This window comes from Lissotriton helveticus, chromosome 10 (genome assembly GCF_964261635.1).
Source record: "Lissotriton helveticus chromosome 10, aLisHel1.1, whole genome shotgun sequence".
Classification (NCBI taxonomy): Eukaryota; Metazoa; Chordata; class Amphibia; order Caudata; family Salamandridae; genus Lissotriton; species Lissotriton helveticus.
Window position 1 is genome coordinate 731,770,338 of NC_136071.1, and position 24,139 is coordinate 731,794,476.

Below are 24,139 nucleotides of genomic sequence, written 5' to 3' on the forward strand. Positions count from 1 at the left end.
GTGTGTTTCGGGGTTCCAGTCGGGTTTGAGTGCGTTGAGGGTGGCGGCGTCGTAAGTCCGTCGTGTGGGCTGGCATCGTCGGGGGCCAGGGGTCCTGGCGCTGGGCGCGGTCCCGTCGTGGACGGGCGCAGACGGGCTTGCCTTTGGCGCGCCTTCGGCGCACAATCGGCGCGCCCGCTGCACGTGAACGATGCGCGTACGCGTGGACTCCATGGGAGGGAGGAGCAGCTGGGAGGCGGGAGTGGGGGGGCCAATGGGGTTCACAGAAAGAAAAGGGGCAGGGCCGCGAGGGAGCAGCGGCGGGAAGCGGGGAGGCACACCAGGGGAACAACAGTTGGACAGAAATGAGGGGAAAAAATTATTTACACGCACAGAATGAGGGCAACAGTACAACTAACGAACAGTACACAGCGACTACAAGTTCAGTGCAGTTACGACAATTTCGAAAATAGGGCCACAGCAGGGAGAGAGGGAACGAGCAGCAGCGAGGGGCGCCGAGGAACGCGCTTCAGCTGGCGAGCCGAGCGGCGTGGGGGGTGTCCTGTGGTCAGGTCACACTCACCTGCGCCGCTCGGGCTCCATATGAGGCCAAGTGTAATAAAGTGGCATTGGAAGGGTGGCCCTTCTTAAGATGATTGCACTCCCCAGACTGCTAAACTACTTGGAAGGGTGGCCCTTCTTAAGATGATAGTACTCCCCAGACTGCTGTACTACTTTAGGACGCTACCTATTTGCATTTCAGCCTCTCTTTTTAAGCAACTTCAGTCAATGGTGGTTGGGTTCCTTTGGGCCCAGGGAAGACGGAGAATGGCACTTAACACGTTGATGAGACTGAGATCGGAGGGCGGCTTAGTGGTCCCTGACTTCGCAGTGCAGTTGCAGTGGCTTACTCAGACAGTAGCATGGACATTCTGGGGCCCAGACGGCGTAGAGGGTAATCAGGTTGATAGACAGATGCTCTCAAGATTACTATTGCAACTGCCGCTCTCTGCCTCCTCTCTCACTCAAGGGCATGGGGACGTTTAAACTCTGCTGGAATAGAAGTCAGCAGCGAGCACAAATAGCGCGGCCGCCTGCCCCTGAGATTCCATTGGTGGTGTGCACTGCTCCGCCACATGGTGGTAATTGGTTGGCACTGACTGACGGGGTTTCGGGAACAATTGTTTCATCGGTTTTAATGGGCAGGAAAACATATGAAAAGTCCGCTCTCAGCGAGCTGGAGTTTTCCTGTTCCCGCCTACTGGAAGTGGACTTACGGTTTACTCCCATTTGGCAGGAGCTGTCACAGCTCCCGCCAAGGAGCAGCAAATTACTTTGTCCTCCGGATGGCCACCTCGAGACATAGGGAGCCAGCCCTGAGGGGTGGCGATATTAAGGGCAATTATTGGCTCCAGGAGGGGGTCCGCATGGCCCCCCTCTTTTCTTATTGCTATTGCAGGGTCTGCCCCAGGGAGGTTATGGTCCCTGGGATCGAAAACGACCTGGGAGGGGGCCGCGCATCCCCTCCCTATTAACTAACGCCCATGCCCCGTGTAGGTGGTGGGACCCAGGGCCAAAAATGGCCTGGAACGCACGGCACCCTCATCCCTTTTTGCAACTGGGGGTGGCCTCAGGGAGGTGGTGGTCCCCGGGACCGTCAGAGGCCTGGGGATGGGTGGAGGGGTTCGCATAGCCTCCGTACTCTATATTGTTATGGCCTTGCCTTGTATAGGAGGTGGACTCCGGGGCCAATGTCAGCATGGGGCCGGGGGCCCCCTCCCCAAAGTACATATTTATGCATGCCCACGGGACCTGACTCACCCGGGGGTACAACTAGAAACAAGCACCGGACACTGTGCTAGGTTTTTTTTCTCCAATTTTGCGAAAAATGCATTTTGGCACAGGAGACCCCCTCACCGGGCCTAAGGGGTTCGTTTTTACCCTGCCCCTTCTGTTTAATATTTTTACATTTCTTTGGAGACTCGGCTGAGTCAGAGTCCAAAAATGGCAGCCAACACTTCCTGGTTCAAGTGTTGACACCCAATCAGATCACAGCAGGAGATCTTCTGGATCTTCACTCCTAGATATGCAATTTTGTTTCTTCTTTAATAACTTTGCAACTACTGAATGGATTTACACCAAATAACAAGCCAAATTTGATGTAATTCTGCTGTAGTCGCGTTCGAATTCTCTTCGGGAAAGAGCATGGGAAATGCACATATTTTAACTATTAACTATGAACTTTCCAGAACTAGACCTACAGTGCCACTTTGTGGGGGACATTTCTTTGTAAAAAAAACATTACGGAGTACCACGGTAGTACCTCAAACCTATCTTGATAGTACTGCGGTACCTATGGAAATAATTATATATGGAAATAATTATATATATATATATATATATATATATATATATATATATATATAAACACTGTTCAATGCACCACTCTACATGGAATTCCACTCTAAACCATTGCACTGTACGCCATTCAATTGTACTCCACTGTCTACACTACTCCACACCACTCTATTCCACTGTACTCCACTCTTGCCGTTGCAGAGGAAGGTCTATTTGTCTTTGGTGTTGTTGGAGCCAAGGTTTTCTTTGGCATTGAAGACTGACCATGGTCTTTTGTCTTTGTCTTTGTCTGTCTTTGTCGGAGTCGAGGAGTGTTTGGATTCCGTATGTGTCGACACCGATCGGTTATTCGGCTCCGACTGTCTGGCTTTGGAGCATGACATGGGTGTTTTGTAGGTTTCGATGTGTGTGCAGAGGCTGATGGTTGTTTCGTTATCGTTGTCTTGGGTCGGCTTCATGCCTCTCCTCAGGCCTTGACGCCTGATCGGGATGGAGAGCGTTTTCGTCCTGTTTGCTCCAAGGCTTGCTCTCGGTGTCTACCAGAGCCCGAAGGCTGTGGTAAACCGAAGGCTGTGGTAAACCGTGGCATTGAGGGCGACGTTTATGCAAGATCTTCTATAAAAGGGGTGGATCAATTGTATTTATGGCCCATGGTGTTGTCTTCATTCTGGGCGCCCCCCTGGCAGAGGAGCCTGGTGTGTAGTGTCCTTGACCTGCACATCCGACTCCTCTAACCCACTGGACTCACTGGAGGCAACGTAGTGAGGGCTAGCAAAAACATACCCTTTCAGGCTGAGTTATCAGCGTGTATCTCACCCTCGCTGGTGGGTTTCTTCGGAGGAGAACCCCGCCTTCACTGCGATCTCCATGTTATGAGCCAGTCAGTGATCCAGTCTGCTACTGCTTCTCAGTGTATTTTTATTTTAAAATAAGCTGCATGCGGCATAGTCCTGTTCTTTGTGCTCCAGCGACAGACACAGTTTGCAAACGTCGTGGGTGTCGCTGTAGGCATATTTCACCCTGCACAGAGATCACTTTCTAAAAATACTGTATTTTTTAGCCTCCATTACCCGGAGACAAACATTCTCGATGGGATTTTGGAGGGTGATGTCATCTAAGTTGGCTGCTTCCGATTGACTCCTTCATGGTACGAACAGTCGCAGGAGCCGTGAATATGTTTTTGCTGTTGATTCTCCATACGTTGTAGCCATTAGGTGTCCTTAGGTCACATGGCGTCGAAACTCTACAGAGCTATGACACTGTCAGTGAGAGCACGATGGCGAAAAAAATAAGAAAGGAGCCGTTGAACATGTGCATTGCTTCGAGGAGGAGGAGATGTGATGCACAATGATGACCAGTAAAGACTTCCCTGAGAAAAACAAGTTGCAGAGTCCTGGCCCAACACTAGATGTCAAGTGTGCGCTTAGCATGTGCATCTGCAGCCAACAAATGCTATGAATAAAGTGTTCAGTGCACTACTGCTGCACTTGGCCAACGGCCCCACAAGGGAGATGGCGGCACGCTACAGGGTAGAAATAGGGCTTGGCCACAGTCCAGGTCCTGCAATCAATACCCGGCTGTGCACAGCTAAAGGCCATGTGCAGCAAGGGATGGATGCCCATGGAGGGTTGTGTAATGGGCCTGGGCCCTGTGATCAACCTCCGTTACCTGAATAACATGCTGTGCAGGGGTTGGCTGTCCTAGGAAAGTTGGGAAACCCGGAGTCCTGGGCTCAGAGCCTGACCAAAGGCCACACCATGCAGCTAATCTGTTTAGCCATACACATGGAGGTTGATTGCTCGTGGCTGCTGTGAGTGCAGTGACTCTTGGATGTGGTATAGGTTCATCCAGCAGAATTAGAATATTAACAGGAGTGCATATATGAGACCAACTTCTAGATTATAGGATCAAAACCCCAATAAATGAAATGGGGGAAAGAAACGTTAACGTGAAGTTAATGTTAGCTTTGGTTGTAGCACCTCTACATATACTGAAAAAACCCTGAAATTCACATAAAAACATAGTTAATGAAGGGTTAATTTGATATGGGGCTTCAAAATATAAATCTCAAACTCACACTTGGCAAGACTTCAGTCATTTGTAAACAAAGACACTGCAATGTTAGATGAAATATAAAATACCACTTAGTAAAAGAAAAATGTTAAATAAGTCAACTGAGTTGAACAATGGCAACAGAAAGCTCTAATGCTAAAAAAAAATCAAATGCTTCCATACCACGGTGTTGCACAAAGAAAAATAGAATGTTACCTCTTAGGTTAATTCGAAATGATATGCATTATAAACACACTTCCTGTATCCTAACGTTGTGCATGTTTCTAACAATATTATCGGTACAATACACGTTTCTAGATGTCTTACCCTCGAATTAAGCAATGTGTAGAGAATATGATCAGGCGTTGTTTGGGCTCTCCATTGCAAAACCTCTGATAGAAAGAGAAACTGAAAGAGAATAAAAACAAGCTTAGAGACATGAAATGTTCAAGGATACTATCTATGCCCTGCATTTTTTAAAGAGGCCAAACTATTCATTGTACATTGGTTATTCGATATGTATCTGCTAAGAAGCAAAGGGATGTATAGGCCTTTCTGTAGAAAAAGGAGCAATATTTCTCTGCTGTTGTTAATCATGTATGTGCCTGTGGGGAAAATGTATGTTATTCCCTTGATTCTCCTTTGGGTCCTGGCAGATTAAGGATCTTTCAACACACCCAGATCAGAAAGCAGTTCACTTTGTTATAGAGTACCAAGGAGTAACCTACTGTTAGAGTTCTGTGGGTTCCTAGAGTCATTTGGGAAATTGAGCCTGTTGCACTGTTTCCCTTTTTGTTTGTAAGTTTTCATGTTAGAAAGTATCAAGAAAATACGTCTTGCGCGACTGCAGAGTATAAAGCTGTTTATGCACAGGGTATAGACAGCGAAGACTTGAGGAAAATATTGTACATTTTAAATTAATACAACAATGTCATTTATGCTCATTTGTCTACGCGTGCCTGGTACACTTCTTTTGTGAGTGGCACTGGCTGGAGTACTTTAGGGAAGAGCTTTCAGATATATGCCTGACTCTCCTAAGTTTGTCTTTTTTGTATACATATTTGGTGGTTCGAGACAAAGAAAACCTACAGGGGAAGAATATGGGCTTCAATTGGACATGGATGGAGGCATCACTTCTGCCCAAGCCTAAAACACCTAATGCATCTGCCATGGCTGCTGGCGGTAATTGCCCTCAAAGACAGAGCTCTCTGGGACAATATGAGAGAATGGCGGGGCAGTGTGGGATATCAGCATGGTAGTGGAAGCAACATCACTCTGAGGTCCCTGCTTGACCAGCCCGGTCAGCAGGAAGATCTAGTTCATTCCCTGATCTCAGAACCTGGAGAATCACTTTTGGTAACTCATCCTTATTACCCCACCACGTATGTAGAGCAGAAAGGGAAATATTCTGGGTATTTACCAACCACAGGTCATCCGAAGGACCAACAGTGATTCTTAGCTTGAGCACTGTATGGAAAAGAAAATGCCAATGCAATGCAGAAGTTAAGGTGATTCAGTAACTCGGGGAGGGTAAGTCTAGGCATTACTGTTTTGCCTTACTGTGGAGGAGTGATTGAAGCATTCCACCTCTCCTTGGAGCTCAGAAAGCTAGTTAAAAGGGCAGATGCTACCAGCTCTAAACTGGTGGGTACACCACCACACCATCATCCTTTTGACCTGCGTATCTATGTAGAAAGAAGGGACTATCACCAGCAGATCCTTACCTGCTAGAGATTAGAGGGCCATTTGTTGGGGAACTAGGATTCTTTTTATTTCGTAATTTACTTCCCACGTTTTTCATCACATGCAAACATTTTTCATTATGAGCATTCTCTCACACATTCACTTGAAAAATGGGGATACTTTGCACATTTTCTTGTGCGTTCTGCATCAGTTTCACCTAGTTCATTAAGGTGCATGTTTAGGAGTATTCACCTTAAATGCATTGAGCGACCCAGAGAAAAGGACCATTTTTTAGCCACTGTCTGACATGAATGTTGAAAATCCTGTGGAGCATCAGACCATCAGTATCTTAAGTAATGCTGCATTTGGGCTAGGTTATATCAATATCAAATACACACAAACACCTCCAACAGGCAACACTGTCTGTGTGTATTACCAGCCAGATTTGCAGGCATCCTTTATAGCTGTCAAAATGCATCTGATTCACATGCATGTAGTGCTTTGTGAATCAGTCCGCTCTGTTTCTGTCTTTCCCTCTCTAATGAATAGGGATGAAGAATTATTTATTCTTTACATACTAAAAAGAAGAGCAAATTAGTTTAACAACAACATATACATTAGCTGTAGAAATACATAAACATATTATGTGAATATAGTTACCTTTCTGGCCTGATCGTTGTCCTCTATCTGTCCAAGGTCCCGTCCGCTGGCCTGTGCAATCCTCTTCCCAGAGACTAGGTTACCCACCATCACAGAGGCAGGGCCAATTTCTAAGGGACACATATTGGAATTGTGCTGTAACATTCGGAGGCTTGTCAATCAAAATCAATGCTGTCTCATCTCTGAAGGGGAAGTTTGATTTTCCACAGGCAAATCACAGATGTGAAACATGCAGAAATAATTAAATAATACACACTTGGTCAAATCTAGAAGGACAGTTCCTTTTAGCAAACATGTCTGCTTCTAGGCTAAAGCACACAGACTCCTTAAGGTTTTTGTAGGACATATTCAATTTCAGAAGAACATTCTGATGCTTGAATACTCTGTTTATTATGTAGCGACTGACACTGGCATTTGGCTTGCTTCTAATTGCTCACAAACTAAAAAGATTTAAGGAACAATTCAGAAAGCGATTTGTTAGAATAACAGGATATTTGGTTCAGTATGATAGCTAGATTAGAGTCCAAGGTCTCTGGCTTAAGTAGCTAGCAACTCCGCCCCTGGACCATATCCAGTCATCACAAAGACACCTTTGGAGATGCATAAGTGGGAAAACATATACACTCTGCAGGGTTTGACTAACGATAATAGTTTAAATGCAAGATTATCAATTTAGCTTTTTTCTGGTACATCACTCATGGCAATCCTGCGGTAAATTTAGACAGCGCTGTTTCCATTCAGATCCACAATCAACATACGAATACTACTTCTCTTTCCCAGTAATTAGCCTGTACCTTACGGATTCACTCTAAATATGGTGATCAAGAGTAAATAAACAAAAATTGGGATACTCCCAGATATTGAATTTCCAAATCCACATGACAGAAGAGCAGTTACTTACCTTTGTTATTTTCTGGTGAATACTCTATCAAACAACAGTTTTCTCACTTTATGAATCTCCTGATGTGCCACACTGGATCCAAAAACTCTTTCCAATAGTTTCTGTGCGCGGGCAGGTGGCACCATCTGTCACATCTTCAGACATTGCAAAACAGAGATGGATATAGGCGCCACCCATGCTGCTGTCAGTTTATTCACAGACCTTTTCCAAGCCCAGAGAAGTGGAATGTGAAAGGCAAATTGAGACCAGAGACAGCGTGCGCAATTGTAACCCGAAACATTATTAGCTTTGACAAGTCTACTCTCCAAAAAGGGGAGGAGATGGTAGTTAAGAAATCCACACTTAGACCATCCACTAGAAAATGCATTAATGAAAGTAAGTAACTTTTTCTTTTGATGCATTCTTTTAAATGCAGATTCCTAACCTTGCAAACCGATACCAATCCAATGTCCCCCTGGTGGATCTGAGAAGTGGTCTTTACACTAGAAAGACCTGCAAGATAAAGTGAGCGAAATGACTAACTTTGTGGACCTGAGGGTAAATATAGTAGCGTCCAGTTAAAGTGAGGTCAGATGCCCACGTGGCAGCCTGGGAGATGCCCAAAACAAGGACACAAGACTCAGGGCTGTAGTTTTCATCCTTTGGCCTGGTAGAATCAGCTTGAAAGCCCTCAGGAGGATCCTTATTGGCAAAGGCATATTACAGTTTGAAACAAAGGGCAATTCATCGCAATGAGATTAATTTGTGGAATGCCTGTCCTTTCGTCACAATGGTGAATCCAACAAAATGTTGATCTTTCACCAGTACTTCGAAGTTCTGTCAATGCAGCTGCTACGGTCCCACAGTGGATCGAACTAGTCTATCCTTGCGTCCTCCTCATAAGGAAGTGGCAAAGAGAAGAACATAGGGAGCATGAAGCATTGCCCCTTATGAAAAGGCAGCATTACGGCTAGAAGAAAGAATGCACAAGTCCTAGGAACCAGCCTGCCAGGGAAGAAGGTAGTGTACAGAAGCTGGACAGATGAGCAGCTGTGATTACAAACAGGAACAGCGTTCAGTCAAATATATCAGGGTAAAAATATAATAAGGCTTGAAAGAAGTGCATATCAAGAACATCAAAGTGAAATAGAAGGGACTTTGTGGCATAATGAAGGGAGAAGGGTGAAATGTGTGAGAGCCCTTGTAAGAAAAGCATTACAGTGGGTCATTTGAATAAAGTGGGATGATTAGGCAAATGAAGAAACGCTGAAGGGACCATCAAGTAACCTCTGATAGTACCCACAGCAAAGTCTGGTCAGGCCAAAGGCAGCAAGAGTAAATAGACATCATACAAGTAAGCTTGCAGAGTGTCACCCAATTTCTCACACCAACTGATGAATTTGGACATGCGTCCAGAATACATTGGTTTTGTGGAAAGGCAGAATGCAGCTAACAAGGACATCCCCCTTCTCTGGCAGTACATGTGAACCTCTCAGCTGGTTCGGCTCAATCTCCATAAAAGGAGGAGTGGATTGTGAAGGTTGGGGCATAAAAAAGCCTGCCAGTTGCTGGCACAGCTGATACTCCTGAAGTGGCAGTCCAAGAGCTGGGCAGATGCTGAGCATTAATCACTTTAGGGGGCAAATTCACCAGGCCATCAGAATAAGCTGTGAGTAGTCCCATCCGGGTGACAACTCCCAGCCCAGAGATGACACATCTGTCATCAGAGAGAGTTCTGGTTGGGGCAAAGAAAATGGTCTGCCACATGTCAGGTTGGCATTTGCCAGCCACCACAAAATGTCATGAGCTGCTGCGCATTAGATGTGGATGCTGTCCAAAAGACATTCCTAGTGCTGGGCCCATTGAAGGTGAAGGTTCTTTTAAATAACTCATGTATGGCAACATGTGTGAGGCACAAGCAAGATGCACAAGATCAAGTGAACCAGAAACCTTAGAACTTTGAGGGCAAGAACAAACACTGTTGCCTGAAACATCTAGATCATAGTTTGAATGCCCTGGGCTCACTGCAGGGGAAGAAAGGCCTTCAGAGCCACAGTATTCACTCTGCACAAGCCAAAGTTGGATCTCTGTTCATTGATAGAGAACCCTAGGGTGGACAGAAAAAACACCGTAATCTACATGAAGTCAGCGAACAGCTGAGGTGAGTCTGTCTTTTAGAGTCAGTTGTCGAGGCTTGCGAATATATGTATTACTGACCTATAAAGATGAGCTGCTACCACCACCATGACCTTTATAAACACTCAAAGGGGCAGAAGTAACACTGCAGGGCTGGACAGTGAATTAAAAATGTTCTGCGCCCATCACAGATACCTCCTATGCCACTACAGGGTCGTCACATGAAAGTATGTGCCCTGTAAGTCCAATGACCCAACCCAGTCCTAGCAGGACATTGACAAGTTTCAACATTCTCAATTTTTTCTTCTTAACAAAGTTATTATACAGCCTGGAGTCCAAAATCAAAGTAAATTCCCTGTTCTTTGGGACCAATATGTATCAGAAGTAGCATCTCCTACCCCTCTCTGTATCAGGCACCACCTCAATTATGCCTTTGGCTAGCAACAACAGCACTTCTAAGGAGAGAATACAGTCATGATCCGCCCCAATATTTGGGCAAACACTGAAGTAACATGGGAAGTAGTAGTCAAGAAAGGCAGGCCATACCCAAAATGAACAATTTTAAGAACCCATTGGCTTGAAATAACTGTACACCATATGTAAAGGCAATGCTGAATCCTGCCTCCTACTGACTTCAAATGGTTGTAGGAGGACAATTGTTTCTTCTGCTGATGACTGCATCCTCTACATCCATCCCTACCTTTGGAGACACAAAAGGGTTGGACGGGCTGCTGGAGAGGCTGCAAGCGTAGCCTTTGGCTCTAGCGAAGGTTCACTGAGTATCCTCTGAACTTCCAATGGTGTTGATAGAATTGGACAATGGGGTAATGTATTCCTAAAGAATGAGCTGCAACTATGCGATCCTAAAAACGCGTCATCACAGAGGGGTCTGCTTTTTTGCTTAATTGCTGGGTCCTGTCAGAGGGTAAGTCCAGTAGTGATGCCCCAACGTCCCCAGAAATCATGGAGGCATGCATCAAAACATGACATTGAGTAACACTAGTGCCAGTAACCAAGGCAACACAACCAGCAGTGTCCAGATCAGATAATGTATTATACTTTGCTGTGTCTTGGCCATCTTATAACTTCAGGGCAGTTGAGTGCTAGACATCCTTGAGATGAATGGGCAAAATCTCACTCGCAATGCCCCAGAGCAATGATTCCAAAACGTTTTAGAACCACAACTCAATTTTTAGAGCAAACCTTTGTGACCAACCTAGCTTTAATGGTCATGAGGCAGGTGAATTTACTGTAACTAACGCTTTGTGTGGTAGTGCACTGTCATTTACAGCTAGCATATTTTCCAATGAAATGGCCACTAAATTTGCACAGACATATAGTTTTACTGCTAAAGCTAAATTGCACAGAAATGATGGGTGGAAATCAGGTTTTAGTGAATAGCTATCATGTGTGCACCACCAAGTAAAGTGTCTTGATTTGTTTTGATCCTATTGAAATCTAAAGTTCTATCACTTCAGAATAACATTAAATGTGCTTAATTTTGCTCTCCTAACTGCTAAATGTGTAAAGTTACTTTACATGTATTTAAATTTCGTTGTGTATTACAAAAAAAGCATCCTTCACCCTTTTTACTTAAACACACCTGTATCTCCAGCAAGAGTGCCACACAATTCATTGTACTTTTCTTTCTCTGATTTCAAAGTGAGAGAAGTTTGTAAACACCAATCCCCTAGTTAAAAAAGCAGCAATTTGTCAAAATACAGAGCCTAACATTTTATCGGTTTCCTTTTGTAGATTGCGATTGTAGAGGGTTGAACGATAAGAGTAGGATGCTGCGCCAGAGAGGCTGGATGACTTGGCGCAAGTCTTTGTCATCATGTAATGAGATTATTCATTGGCAGGGTCGACCAAGGCTGCTATGAGACAGAGTCAGTGCTTCATTAAATGGCAGCAAGGACTTCAAAGGACTTCAAAGTTGATGATCCAGGCTGGTTAAAGCCTTGGTCTTGATTGTAGGCAACTGTTAATCTACTATCTGTGTGTACGACAGCTGCAAAATGGGCACTTTCTCTGTCAGTGGCCCCAAGGTGCCGGAAACCAGGGTTCGAGCCTCAAGGTCGCGTCCACATCCTGTGATTCTGGGCAAATCACTTAATCTCCCCGTGCCTGAATGTGTAATGTAAATACAGTGCTCATGTAAAGCGCTTTAATACCTTTGGTTCGAGTTCGCGCTATATAACAAAATAGCAACATCCTCAAGACCTTGAAAAGCATCAGAATCGGACACTCTTGAAATACTTCCTCCGAGGCAAGGGAAGAGCCGGAGAGTCATCTTCAACCTGAGGCTGGGCCATGATGTTTGTAGAGCGTGACAACGATCTGGGCCCAGCGAAAGCTGGCTCTGGATTCACAAGCTGAGTTGGAGCAGAATCTGGAACTGGTGCCAATAAAGCAACAAATGGCAAAGTCTACAGCAAGGTGGTTGAGACTCAATTCGTTGCTGGAGGAGGAATGGTCTGAATCTGAATGAGACATTATTGGCTCCATAACATGATTTGAATTCAAGCCAAACTTCTAAGTCTTTAAGACCCAACTATGAGATCTTTCACTGGAGCGGGAGCCTTGGGGACACAAAGAGGCTTGCTTAGACTTTTTATGTTTCTTTTAGACCTGTCTTTTTATTTTGTCCTGGACTTACTTAAGGGTGGTGAACAGAAACAACATTGCAATATAGAGTGTGCCTGACCTCGCTTCTTATATCCTGCTAAATGGAGTTTGGCTTTCTAACAATGGCCTTTGGGTGCATTAGAGAGCATTTGTCACAGACATAGAATTTTGTTTGGCGCTGAGGCACCAAAGGCAAACTTGGGGACATGTTACTAACATCTGCATACAATGAGTGCAGCACTGATTAAACCCTATTGTCTTGGAGGATTACATCACTACACACTTTCAAAAAGTTAGATAAAACTATGGTAGGAGCAGAGCTCCTGATCCATGTTGAAGAGTGCGGAAAAAGAGGATCTGATGTCAGCGTGTATGTATATGTGTGTGTATATATATATATATATATATATATATATATATATATATATATATATATATATATATATCCCCAATGTCTCATTGACTCAGGAGATCCACAAGTTCAGGAAATTGCTGCTGGAATTATCCATCAGAATCTACATTTTGCTTGTAAAAGAACTGCGCCATTTTAAACAGTAGAGTGCCGACAAACATGAATAAAAACAGTGCAGGGTTTGGTCTGAAAAGTAGCATAAATCTTAGCAACGCAACAAAAATTAATGCACAATAAACCAATAGTCAAGATCAGTTTTCGAGTGGGTAAGTGAAGGGCATCAGCTCTTACTAGTCATGAATCAAAGTGTGTGTTTTTCTCAAACAAATTCAGTGGCATGTGTGAAGAGTGTGACACCTAAAGTCCCACTTGCTGGAATTCTGGGCTAATGTGAAATGTAGGATTTTGCACATCCTCCGCAGAAGAATGCAGACTAAAGTATTCTATAGAAATTAGAAATCTGCTGCCCTTTCCATGGAGTTACCACATGCTGCACACCTTTACGACGTTGTGCAGATAACATTTCTGATTCTGAGCAAACAACGTATGCAGAAATATTTTAAAAAGCATCACAAGTTAAAAATATGCAGAAGTCTTTTCAGGAAGAAGAGCAACACAATCTGAAACAGAGCAAAACACAACGCCCCATTCTCAAATGTTTTGCACGCTTTAATACATATTTGGTGCACAGAGTATGGCATTTGTAAGGGAAAAATCAAACTCTTGATTCGCGTGATCAAGAATGATGAGATTTACAACTGTAATCTGTATTTACTCACAGAGACATTTTCTTTTCAAGTATTAGGGGCTACCAGCAGATTGTGAAAGTCCACAACTCTAAGTTTGTTGGGTATTTTACCAATATGTAGGCAGTTTCCCACTTCACAAATGCTGATAAATCTACTTACATTTTAAGGTGACAACCAATTCATTTTTGAGGTGCACATGGAAGGGGCCTGCCTCCAAAGCTGATGAGAGTTCAGAGGGAGTTCGCTGTCCAAGAAAACACGTCAACAGATTTTCTGGTGCAACATCACTTTTGCACATGAGGAGAGGTACACCGATTACATTTTGCAAGCAGAAATAACTGTGCTGTCGGAGTTCCTGTGTAGCTCTGACAGCAGCAGATTCACAGGGGTAGTCTGAATTTGAAAACGAAAAATCTGCTCCAAATAAAGTGGTGACCATACAGGCACAACTAGAAGACTTTACTAAGAAAATTTTCTGACTCAAGCTCACAGTCTGCATTTGAAGTCAAACAAAGGCTAATTTCTTGCCCGATATACCATTTACCAGAAAGGAACTGTTAAAACAAACTCAACATCTTTATTTTTTTTCAGTATTGGCAGGCAGTTCTTACACCAATATGGCTATATCCACTTCTTTGAAATTCATCTTATGAGGTCTCAATAATATACCAAACCATGTTCAAACTAATTGCATACTTTACGTACATAACATTTAATAACCAAAGCCTAATGACCTACCTGGCTGTTTTTGTCTTGGTTTGGGAAGGTTTGTAACACAGGTATGTGGGCACATCAACACGTTGCAGGGGTGGAGAGAGCCTTCCAGGAAAAGCTGTTTGGTTTCTGACAGGTGAATGCCACCCAAGGGAGTTTTGGGGAGTGTGTTTGCTGGTACCAGTGCTAAACAGTAAACTCCCACTTGATGAATACTGTCGATGGCCTGAAAGAATGATCAAAGATTAAATGAGTACAGGTATACATTTGGTACTGTTGCTTTCAAGATTTCAAGAGAGAGGGTACCCCACTGAAACCAGGGAACAGGGCACAAATGACAACAAGTCAAAGGGAATCCCTGGAGTGAGCTCGTTTGCTTAATGTGTATGTACCATTGGAGTTACACTAAAGCATTAAGACTAACCACTATACTCTACCTTTACATGAAGGGTATTCTCCCCACTGGTAGGTATGATAGGGGATCCAGGAGGGGCCTGTGCGGCGTGTTGTTTACAGTCTCCAGTATCTTGCTGCTATAGCCTGATAAGAGACATATATCCTGGGTCAGGGACTGACCTTTCAAAGAATATTTCTTTGGAATTTTAAACATTGCGTCTTTTTTATTGTTGTATGAAAAATCTCTTATTAAATAGATTGTTAACAAATTTCATTTTTCTGTGGAAATTATTACCTGACTGGACACTATAGCACAGCAGAGTATAGTGGTTAGTCTTAATGCTTTAGTGTAACTCCAATGGTACATACACATTAAGCAAACGAGCTCACTCCAGGGATTCCCTTTGACTTACTGTTGCTTTCAACCCTGTAGCAGTAAAGAAAGAATTGCAATCGGCATTGCGCGCAATCACATTATATGACGTGAAAGAGCAAGTGAGGTCCAGATGCTAATCTGCATCACACATAACAAGCAGGATGAATCCCTCCACAACCTACCATGTGCTTAAGTCCCACCCCCACAGCAGCAATTTATATGACTTACTTCGGTTTCATTGGTTAGGTACAAGCTTCTTGGTGTCATCCATTAGACACAATCTACTTTATTCCAAGTAACTAGCTAATTCTTACATTCCACGCACAATCTACAATCTATGTTGATTACACCCTACAACCAAGTTCTAAGTTAGGTTATACTCCCTAGTCACCATTAACTTTGGCTGTTCTCCGTATTTGATATCCACTTATGCTGTGCCATCTTTTCACACTCTACTCTGGCCTCACTCATACTACCTATGATCTCCACTTGTCATGTCCCCTATCCATAAGAAACTTGATTTATTAACTTTGCATACTAGTCCCACATACCAGCAATTAACTATTCTTTGCCACCACCTTTAACAACAGTTTAAATTGCTCCACCCCAATGACAAATAATTTTGCTCCCTCTTCTAACCCCAACCTAATTTAGTCACACCACTACCTACATTTACTCCCATACTGTACTTATTTTTTTTACTATATCAGTGCACCCTACGTACATTGTACTTTAGTCCTACAGCATTGTCTTCCTTGTTTTCATTCGCACTCAAAATTAAAATCTACTGTGCTCTTACCCTGTGGCTAAACATATTAACGATCTAATTCAACCCTGTCTCGTGCAGATGTTGAAATGTAATTCAGTTCCCAAATATGAGCCACTACAACCCAACCTCACATCCCTTAGCTGCCTTGTACACACCTACTAGCCATGACCCACTTTGGTCCAACACAAGCTATATTTTAGTTTCACAATGTATTCATTTCTTTTCACTCCTTCCTTACCCCTCGCCACACACACCCCGACGAGCTCCTGTTTTTATCATGCTAAAACCCAAGTTGCTTTAAAACCTGTTCCCCCGGGACAACACCCTTTACATCTAACCCTGCCTACAACCCTTGTCAAAGACTGGTGTTTGCCCATCACATGAGAAGCATTTTAATGTATTCTTGCCAAATAGTTATAATTCCTTTTGGTACCACACCTGGATATGATCCACACTGATTTGTCCTTCAAGCTACATTTGACTTTATCCTCTACATTGTACATACTCAATCTTGATTCTGCTTGAAACTTGAAATCTAAATAGGTTCTGCCTACCTAGATATATTCTATTAGGGACATCCATTAAAAAATGAGTATTCTTTTTATACCTGGCAACAATAAACTTTGGCCTACTCGCTACCCACATCTTTGTTTATCCCTTTCTGCTAACTGTAATCTACTATTGTACTCCCTTTTCCTCTGCACTCCCAGCTCCAATCTGCTAGTATCCATCCACAATACACAATATTTTGGTTTCTCATAGGTAACAATCGGTTTAGATACAGTAGATCCTCTGAATCGGCAGTGGTGCTACAAAATAGTAATGACTTGCATTAGTGCCACCTCCTGGTAATCACTTGCTTTGGTCCTCCACCTTCAACTTGATCTGCTTCAAGGACACCACTAAGATAGACTCCTTTGGTGGTAGGATTGTTTTCAATTAGATTTTCCTCTGCAAGCATTCCCTGAATTGTACAAGCTTAACACCTCATCATTTTATTGAATGTCTGCCTTCCTCTAGCACGCAAACAGCCCTATGCTTAGATAGTCTGTGAATTCAACGTAACATGTGCAATCAGGTTCTAGAGATTTCATGTAACTTACTTACCTGCAGCACCCTGCTCATCCACTGAAAGCTGTCTTCTTCCGTGGAGTCGGGCCGCTGCTCTGCCACAATGACTATCCGTTCATCATGAAGGACATTAACTGAATATACTGCTATTCTGTGACATACAAAATAATGTCAGTGAATGATCAGAAGTATGCAAGCCTCGAGTACAGTCAATTCCTCAAACTAAATGCTGATTACAGGAGTCAATTCTGCAGTAGAAGATAGTGATTGCCACTGTTCAGTGATTCTATCTAAGAAAAATCAGCCCAAAATGCACTTACAGTAAAATACACAGAGTTTACTAAGACTTTATACAAAAGGATACTCTAAAATGTCAACTTCACGTCTAGAATCACTTCAGGTAAAACCTAACATGTATGTAAATGTAAAAAAGGAAACTCACCATCATCCACACGAAACATATCCATTTAGAAAACTCCTATGTCCCAAGGAGTTGTGGTTACACTTGAAAGACAAAGACATACACCACCTAAATGTGAAGCTGCACTACTTCCAGTGCAAACAAAAAGCCTGGCTAATTGCAGCAATCTTCAGAAGCAGCAAAGAACAAGAATAACAGACCTCTACTGTGTAGCGATAAGCTAATGAACCGGTTTGTCAATATATCAAACGTGAAAAGGGAGACAAGATTGAGGTAACTGAAAGCGCCGTGCCACTGATCTTCTGCATCGCCCTCAAACCTATTGAGTCATTTTAGTATGTTGAGCTCCTAAAGCAACAAGGTACCTATATCTGTATGTTAAGGATGAGATTCACAAGTAAAGGTTTCTGAATCTGAAATAAAAAGCAGTGTAATATGCTATTTTCCTCCACTTATGCCAGGCAGCTAGGACATGTGTGAGGTAGATCAAACAGAGGGCAGCCATTAAGGTGCTGCATGTGAAGACAATGACACCCCTAATGCATAGGGAGGTCAACAAAACATACTGCTATAAGAGCTGCCTGCCAGTAGATGCCAGAAAGAGAACGTTATTGTGCCAGAGCATAAAGGGGAAGGAGAGCACATTACACAGGTATTAGAAGAGAAACGCCAACCTGCTTCTGGAGACAGCGGGCTCACACAATGTAAAAGAAAACGAATACCAGTAATCTGAGGAGTCAAGAACTTTTAGAGAAGGTCTTTCAACAACTTGACACAATGGTGTCCCACTTATTGTACTGCATTCAGGTGTTATCGCTCTCAATATGCTGTGTGCGGGGAAACTCAGCAAGGAGGGGGGAAGAATGTGTGCTATACAGAACATGGGAAAGGGGCTTAACACATTAGTTATCAGACAGGGCATATATTTAGGAGAAGGAAGCAGCTTGGCAAAGTCACCATAATTGGTACAGGAACTAAGCACATGGCATGTTTTAGTACTTCTCTCGATATTGATACTACCTCTTCGGATATGATCGAACTTAAGTAAATCTTAAACAGGGAAACCAATCCAAAGTTTGTTAGAATGGACATATGGGCTTGGTGCATCCAAAAATAAATAAAAAATAAACATGGAATGCTTTGGAGCTAGAAACAAATAAATAATTATTTATCCAACTTTTCAAATTGACTCATTTGTCTAAATAAATTTCCAAGAAAGGCGCATTGTGGGTAAATAATACTAATAACCTCATATACACATCCGAGCATACAGTGTGCCTCTACAGTCAGCAACCAATACAGACATTTTCCTACACTGTTCACCCTTAAAATAATAAAAATTAAAAGAGCCCTTCCAACCACAAACCCCATTCCTACCGCAAGAGTAGATTTTATTTTTAAATAGTAGAGCACAAACCTTCCTCTGTAGACAAATTTCATGGGCTCCACTGCCAATGCTGTTGCCACGATGTCATCTGCATTGTGTCTTCGTCCACTCACGACCATTAGCCCATCCATCTTGCCCACAACAAACACCAGTCCACCCGGTCCAATAAACCCCAGCAGACCAGTCCTTATAAAGGGGTACTCGCTGATGGGGGCACCTGAGCTTGTCATGGGGAACACCTGTAAATTGTAAAGTATTTATTAGGTTTGTATTTTTTTTTATGGAAGCTGCAAAAGACAAGAACAGTGCACAGCCTGACCTAGTGGGGTCAGACTTTAAAGATTGTTTACAGTTGAGATGGTGCTCACAAGAAGAGCCTCTGTTTAATCTGCACTCCGTTTAAGGGCATCTTTGACAATTCAAGATATGTCCTTTCCTAACTTTTTTTGTAGCTACCACATCACTGAAAGAGGCATCAACCAGGTCAAGTTTTGAAGATCGTCGTTACTGATGACAATCAAGAGAGGGTGAGAAAATAAATTACAGACATAAGACTATTTAACAAAGCACAGGTGTGGCATGTACAACTCTGCAGGTTCACTAACAGAAAAATTATAGAGAAGTCATTTAGGAAACAATGGGCCTTTATTGCTTTATGAGATGCGGGTTTGGCATCACATTAGGACGACGAATGAGGAGCTATCATGCACCAATTATCAACAACGTTTGGGAATATTACACCAATTTATCTGCTAAAAAGGCACCATCGAAGACAGCCGCTGGTGATGCTTAGGGTTCATCAAAACGAAGATATCAATGACAACCAGGCATGATTTTCTACCATCAATAAGATGCCATCACCACCCTGGGCATGGACAACTAACATGTTTTTCTAACCAGATCTTTCAGCTACAGTCAGAAATACTTGAGAGAGACAGTAAAGGCGCGTGCAACTGTACTTCTAAATAACAAACCATGCCACACCACAAGAATACTGAACAGATTTAAGCATAAGTCAACTTAAACCTAAACAATAATGAACACATTAAGGTGTCTAGCACTTACCATCGGATAGAACATTATCAAGAACTGCAATGAATACACCAGTCAAAAACGTTTGAGTAAAATGCATGTAAATATGTTTATAATGATCTAGGAGAAATGGCTAACAGGGGAGTAAAACTGGGAACAAACAAAGGGCAGAGATGGTAAAGCACTGACAAGAAAAATGTGGTTCAGATCAGGGCGAGTAGAAGAGAATCTCTGTTGCAGTGACCATGTATGTTAGTGGTATTACTACAGCGAGAAGCTAGATAGACTACAGTAAGCAGAGCACTCGTCATGGAATGGACAGAGAAGTAGCTGCACTCGGGTGTAGTGTTATTTAAAGAGACGTGTCTTCAACCCCTTCCTAAACTTGAGCAGCGTTGGGGCGGTCCTGATGGATACATTGATGCTGGTCCACATCCTTGGTGCATAGATGGAAAAGGATGCTGCCTTGTTTGTAGTGTCCGGGCTGTGTGTATGCTGAGAACCACTGGAGATGGGGAATCTGTCTACAAGGTAGGAGAAGGCTTTGTGGCCTTCTGAAAGCAATTCGCCCTTTAACCTGCAAGAGCCTTAGCAGACACAACGACATTCACCTGCCTCGCACTCACCTCAAACGTGTTTTTGGTCATACCCGAAAGGCCATAGTAGGAAGTACCCGTAGCAATAGCACATACACAAAGCTCCCCAATTTCATCCGTTCGACAAAGTTGTGGAATCCCATCTGGTTTCACTGTACACATTATCGCTGGGAAAAGAAAAATTTGTTTAAAATAAAAAATAAAAACATTTCAAAATGAATAAGGTCAACATTAACCACATAGAAAAGGGTTTCAAATGCAGTGTTAGTGGGAGAAAAGTATATATGGTTCTAGACAGGCAGACGTGCACGGCCTCATCTAGACAAAAATAGTCTAGGCGTGCTAAGAAACGCAAACACAAGTTTCAAGCAAACGGTAATGCGGTTTTAACAAGCTCTCCACAGACAAACTATAACGCAATGCTGCGTTTAAAGAACGCTTTTGTTGTGTCGAAACTGCTCCACTGGATGAAAAAGAACACGCGTACACATGTGCTGAATCATGCATTTCTTTTGGCATTCACTATTGCCTCTGTAGACCCTACTTACAAGACAGGTTGGAAAATGTGCGTGTAACATAAAAATCATAGGTCAATTCCAGAATTAACTTTTCTTGATAAGAGACCTGCCGTCACAACAATAATACGCAATGAACGTTCTGAAAGACCAAAATCCTTAATTAAAAACACGGATCATTGTAATTGCTCGCTTCAGATACACCGAAGGCGGGGAAGACGCCCTTGTTCTTTTTAGGGAAAACATTGGCAGATTATGGGTTTTTTTCACAACTAAGTAAAACACGTCTTCACAAAGGGGGAGCAAAGCAATTAAAAACCTACAGAAACCCACATTTAAATTCAAACTAGATGGTGTGTTTCTGTAGTTGTTCGAGTTTTTACAAAAATATCGCTCTATCCTCGCAGGGAGTTTCTCGCACGAATCGCGTCATTTCTACAGTCTAGCCACAGGAGGGCAATATTGTTTCAAAGAGAAACACCTCTTATTAGGGTAAAGATGAAAGGGAATTCTTAAATCATGACGGAAATGTAACGTGAATTTAGCCGCAGTGGCTTGAGATATCACAACTGTACATATAATCTTTTTTCACCTCTTTCTAACGTACTTTTCAGAATGTGCAACTACGAGGTAAATATAATGAAACAAGTAATCCCAAACCGGGGGAGCATGAATAGGGCGACCAGTTGGCTCCATGTCATCGGGACACCACTGTTCCTTTCTTGGACTTTGCTTTGACAAAACAGTGCATTCTGGGAGTTGTGGTCTGTAAGCATTTTAATGGAGTCAATTGGAGAGACACATCTGATAATGATTTTGTAAAAAAAAAGATATGCAAAAACAAAGTCCAGAAATTGAAAAATTGGTGTACCGGTGACATGGAACAAATCTAAACATGGTTGGGATCTCTTAAAACTCTTCATGACCATAGAAGGTATAGCGTGGTGTCACTGTGTCCACGCAAGATAACACGCACCCTGTGTTTTTAGATTACACTTCATTTTCGGCCACAAGAGTCTCTCACTTGATAGAGCTTTTCTACAAAGTCCTGCCAGTAGGATGCGTAACTTTTTTACACCGGGTATTCCCCAACAGATTTTCACAACAAAATGATGCCATCTCACATAGCCCACTCCTTATCCCAGATCTCTCTCCCTTGCCCAGTGTTTACTTCTTCCACTAGGGATTAGTTGCCTGCTTACAACTGGCACCACTTACAATGACTTTCCAAATTCCGATATACCACTCCATGACCGAGCCCAGGCCCACCTGCCTGGCATGACCGTGAACGGGAGATACGCCATCTTGTCTTGCAGATTATGTCGAAATTCTCTACTGAATCGAGGGTGAATGTTGACTCAGAGGGAGGGAACATAGGTACTCGGACAGAAAAAAGAATCGTGTTAACAGCAGCCAGCCTTCTAATGATGCAAAAATAAAAAGAGGAGCAATGCATCTGAATAATAGTAGTAGGCTTTCGAGTGGAGGCTGGTTTGTCAGACGGAAGTAAGGATGGCTGCCTTTTCACCAAAAGAAAAAGTGACGAGTGGTCTGCTTCTCTTTAGGAGTAAAGCCATGACTCCTTGCAGCATGTCCTTGGAAGCCCTGCACAGGAGGGGACACTGAACTGGAAAGTTCCACCCCTAGAGAGTGGCTAGCTCGAAATTGAGCTATGAGACCCACATTCCTTGCTCATCTTGGTTAAGCCCCGCCTCTGACCTGAAGTCTTGTCCTAAAATGAACCTAAAAAATTACAACATTAAGTCTTTCAGGGATGACAGAAAGTGAGTTAGGCTACTGGTCACCTACTGCCACCATTTATTCCGGTTTCAGCTCCACCACAAGATACCACGGACTACGAATTCATGATACCCAGTGACACCAGTATTTGTCTCAGATGTCCCACTGAAGGTAGTGACATCTCAGGAAGTAAGGTAGGCTGTAATCCCCACTATTCTGTGAATCTCCACCTTAGCGACTCTTGACCCAGAAGTTACTCTAAAAAAAGAACATGCTCTAAATATAAAGTTATACAATTAACATTCCAAATTACACTCCTGGCAATAGTCTGAATACTACTGACAACTAGGGCTTTAAGTGCAATGAAAAAAGTAGGGGGTCTCTCAAAGGGGCGTGGCTTAAAAATATGCAAGGTAAACATCTGTGCTTAGCATAGTGTGCCACCCGACTGGAATTCTAATAAACAAGTCATCCCCCCTCCCCCCGGCAAAAATGGAGAGCCCAATAGAGACCTGTCTCAGCACCTGCTTTTTAGAACTGCCGGTGCTACGCCCCATCAGGAACAGACCCACTTAAAACCCTGCTGGCAACTACCACTGTAAGGGGGATACACATCAGTCTATAACGACCATCTAGGCAATAGGTTGACTAAGCTATATTTCAGGATCTTTCAGAATTACTCTCTCCTATCAATTCTGAGAGAGGAAAACTGCCTTAAATAAAACATAATGTAACTTATGGAAAATGGATGGCGCGGAGTACACTGTACTACAATGTGGGCATTTTTGATGTACAGCTCTCATGAGGTCAAAGGCTCTTAAAAAAATAATTTCGTTTCTTTTACTGCTATAAATACGGATAAAAGCAGTGGTGCTGAGAAGCAGCAGCCTCCTTCCAATACTATTAATTGTTGTTGTGAAACACCTGAATGCCCTCGCAAGTTGAGGTTTACCAATTGCATTTGCGACAGATTCTATGTTCTGAGACCACCAACAAGGACATCCAACAAGTAGAAACTAAACAATTTGACCATGACCACCTTCACATTTCTCCAGTAAAAGTGCCGTGGGGTACTCAATCCCTGGGGTGAAGGATACATTTAAGGGCTATTTCCTAAGATAATTTGAAATCCAGTTTCAGAGTTAAGTTTGGAAATTGAGTACCTGGAAAACTGTACAAGTAGCACTGTGGGGTCAAAACCGAAGAACCCTTCTTTTTCTATTCTCTTTTGCTAGAGCACTATGTGTTTTTTTCATTAAGGAAACTGGTAGGATCTGAACTGTTGAATTTCTATTACCCTGCTATCCATTCGACTGGACACTGTAACCTTAAGCATTTACCTCTCTTATTTATTGTATTTTATTTCTGGTGAAGTCTGTGGGTCATCTCCAACATTCTGCAATTCTTTGATGTAGAAACTACGAATGACTGCTTCTGTTCCATAATCTTGCAAATGACGAGTGCACATTCTTAATTTCAATCCATATTACTTTCATTATTTAATTGCTAAACATCCGCTGTTAGCCTTTTGTAGAGGTACCTCCCAGCTTATACAGCTTGACTTGATAAACTACTAGTACACGTG

The 24,139-nt window shown here is 42.9% G+C and overlaps 1 protein-coding gene across 9 annotated transcripts in view; it reads right to left on the bottom strand.

Annotated features, from left to right (window-relative positions):
• DIP2C (DIP2 acetate--CoA ligase C (putative)) overlaps positions 1 to 24,139 on the bottom strand; it is a 1,026,208-nt gene that overhangs the window by 138,392 nt on the left and 863,677 nt on the right. For all 9 annotated transcript variants that reach the window (XM_078663289.1, XM_078663292.1, XM_078663288.1 and 6 more), the window contains 6 exons: positions 20,330 to 20,466; positions 18,702 to 18,910; positions 16,900 to 17,014; positions 14,276 to 14,477; positions 6,733 to 6,842; positions 4,717 to 4,797 (listed from right to left, as the gene is read on the bottom strand). In XM_078663289.1, coding sequence (XP_078519415.1) covers positions 4,717 to 4,797; positions 6,733 to 6,842; positions 14,276 to 14,477; positions 16,900 to 17,014; positions 18,702 to 18,910; positions 20,330 to 20,466 — 854 coding nt within the window. The remainder of the gene's footprint in view (positions 1 to 4,716; positions 4,798 to 6,732; positions 6,843 to 14,275; positions 14,478 to 16,899; positions 17,015 to 18,701; positions 18,911 to 20,329; positions 20,467 to 24,139) is intronic.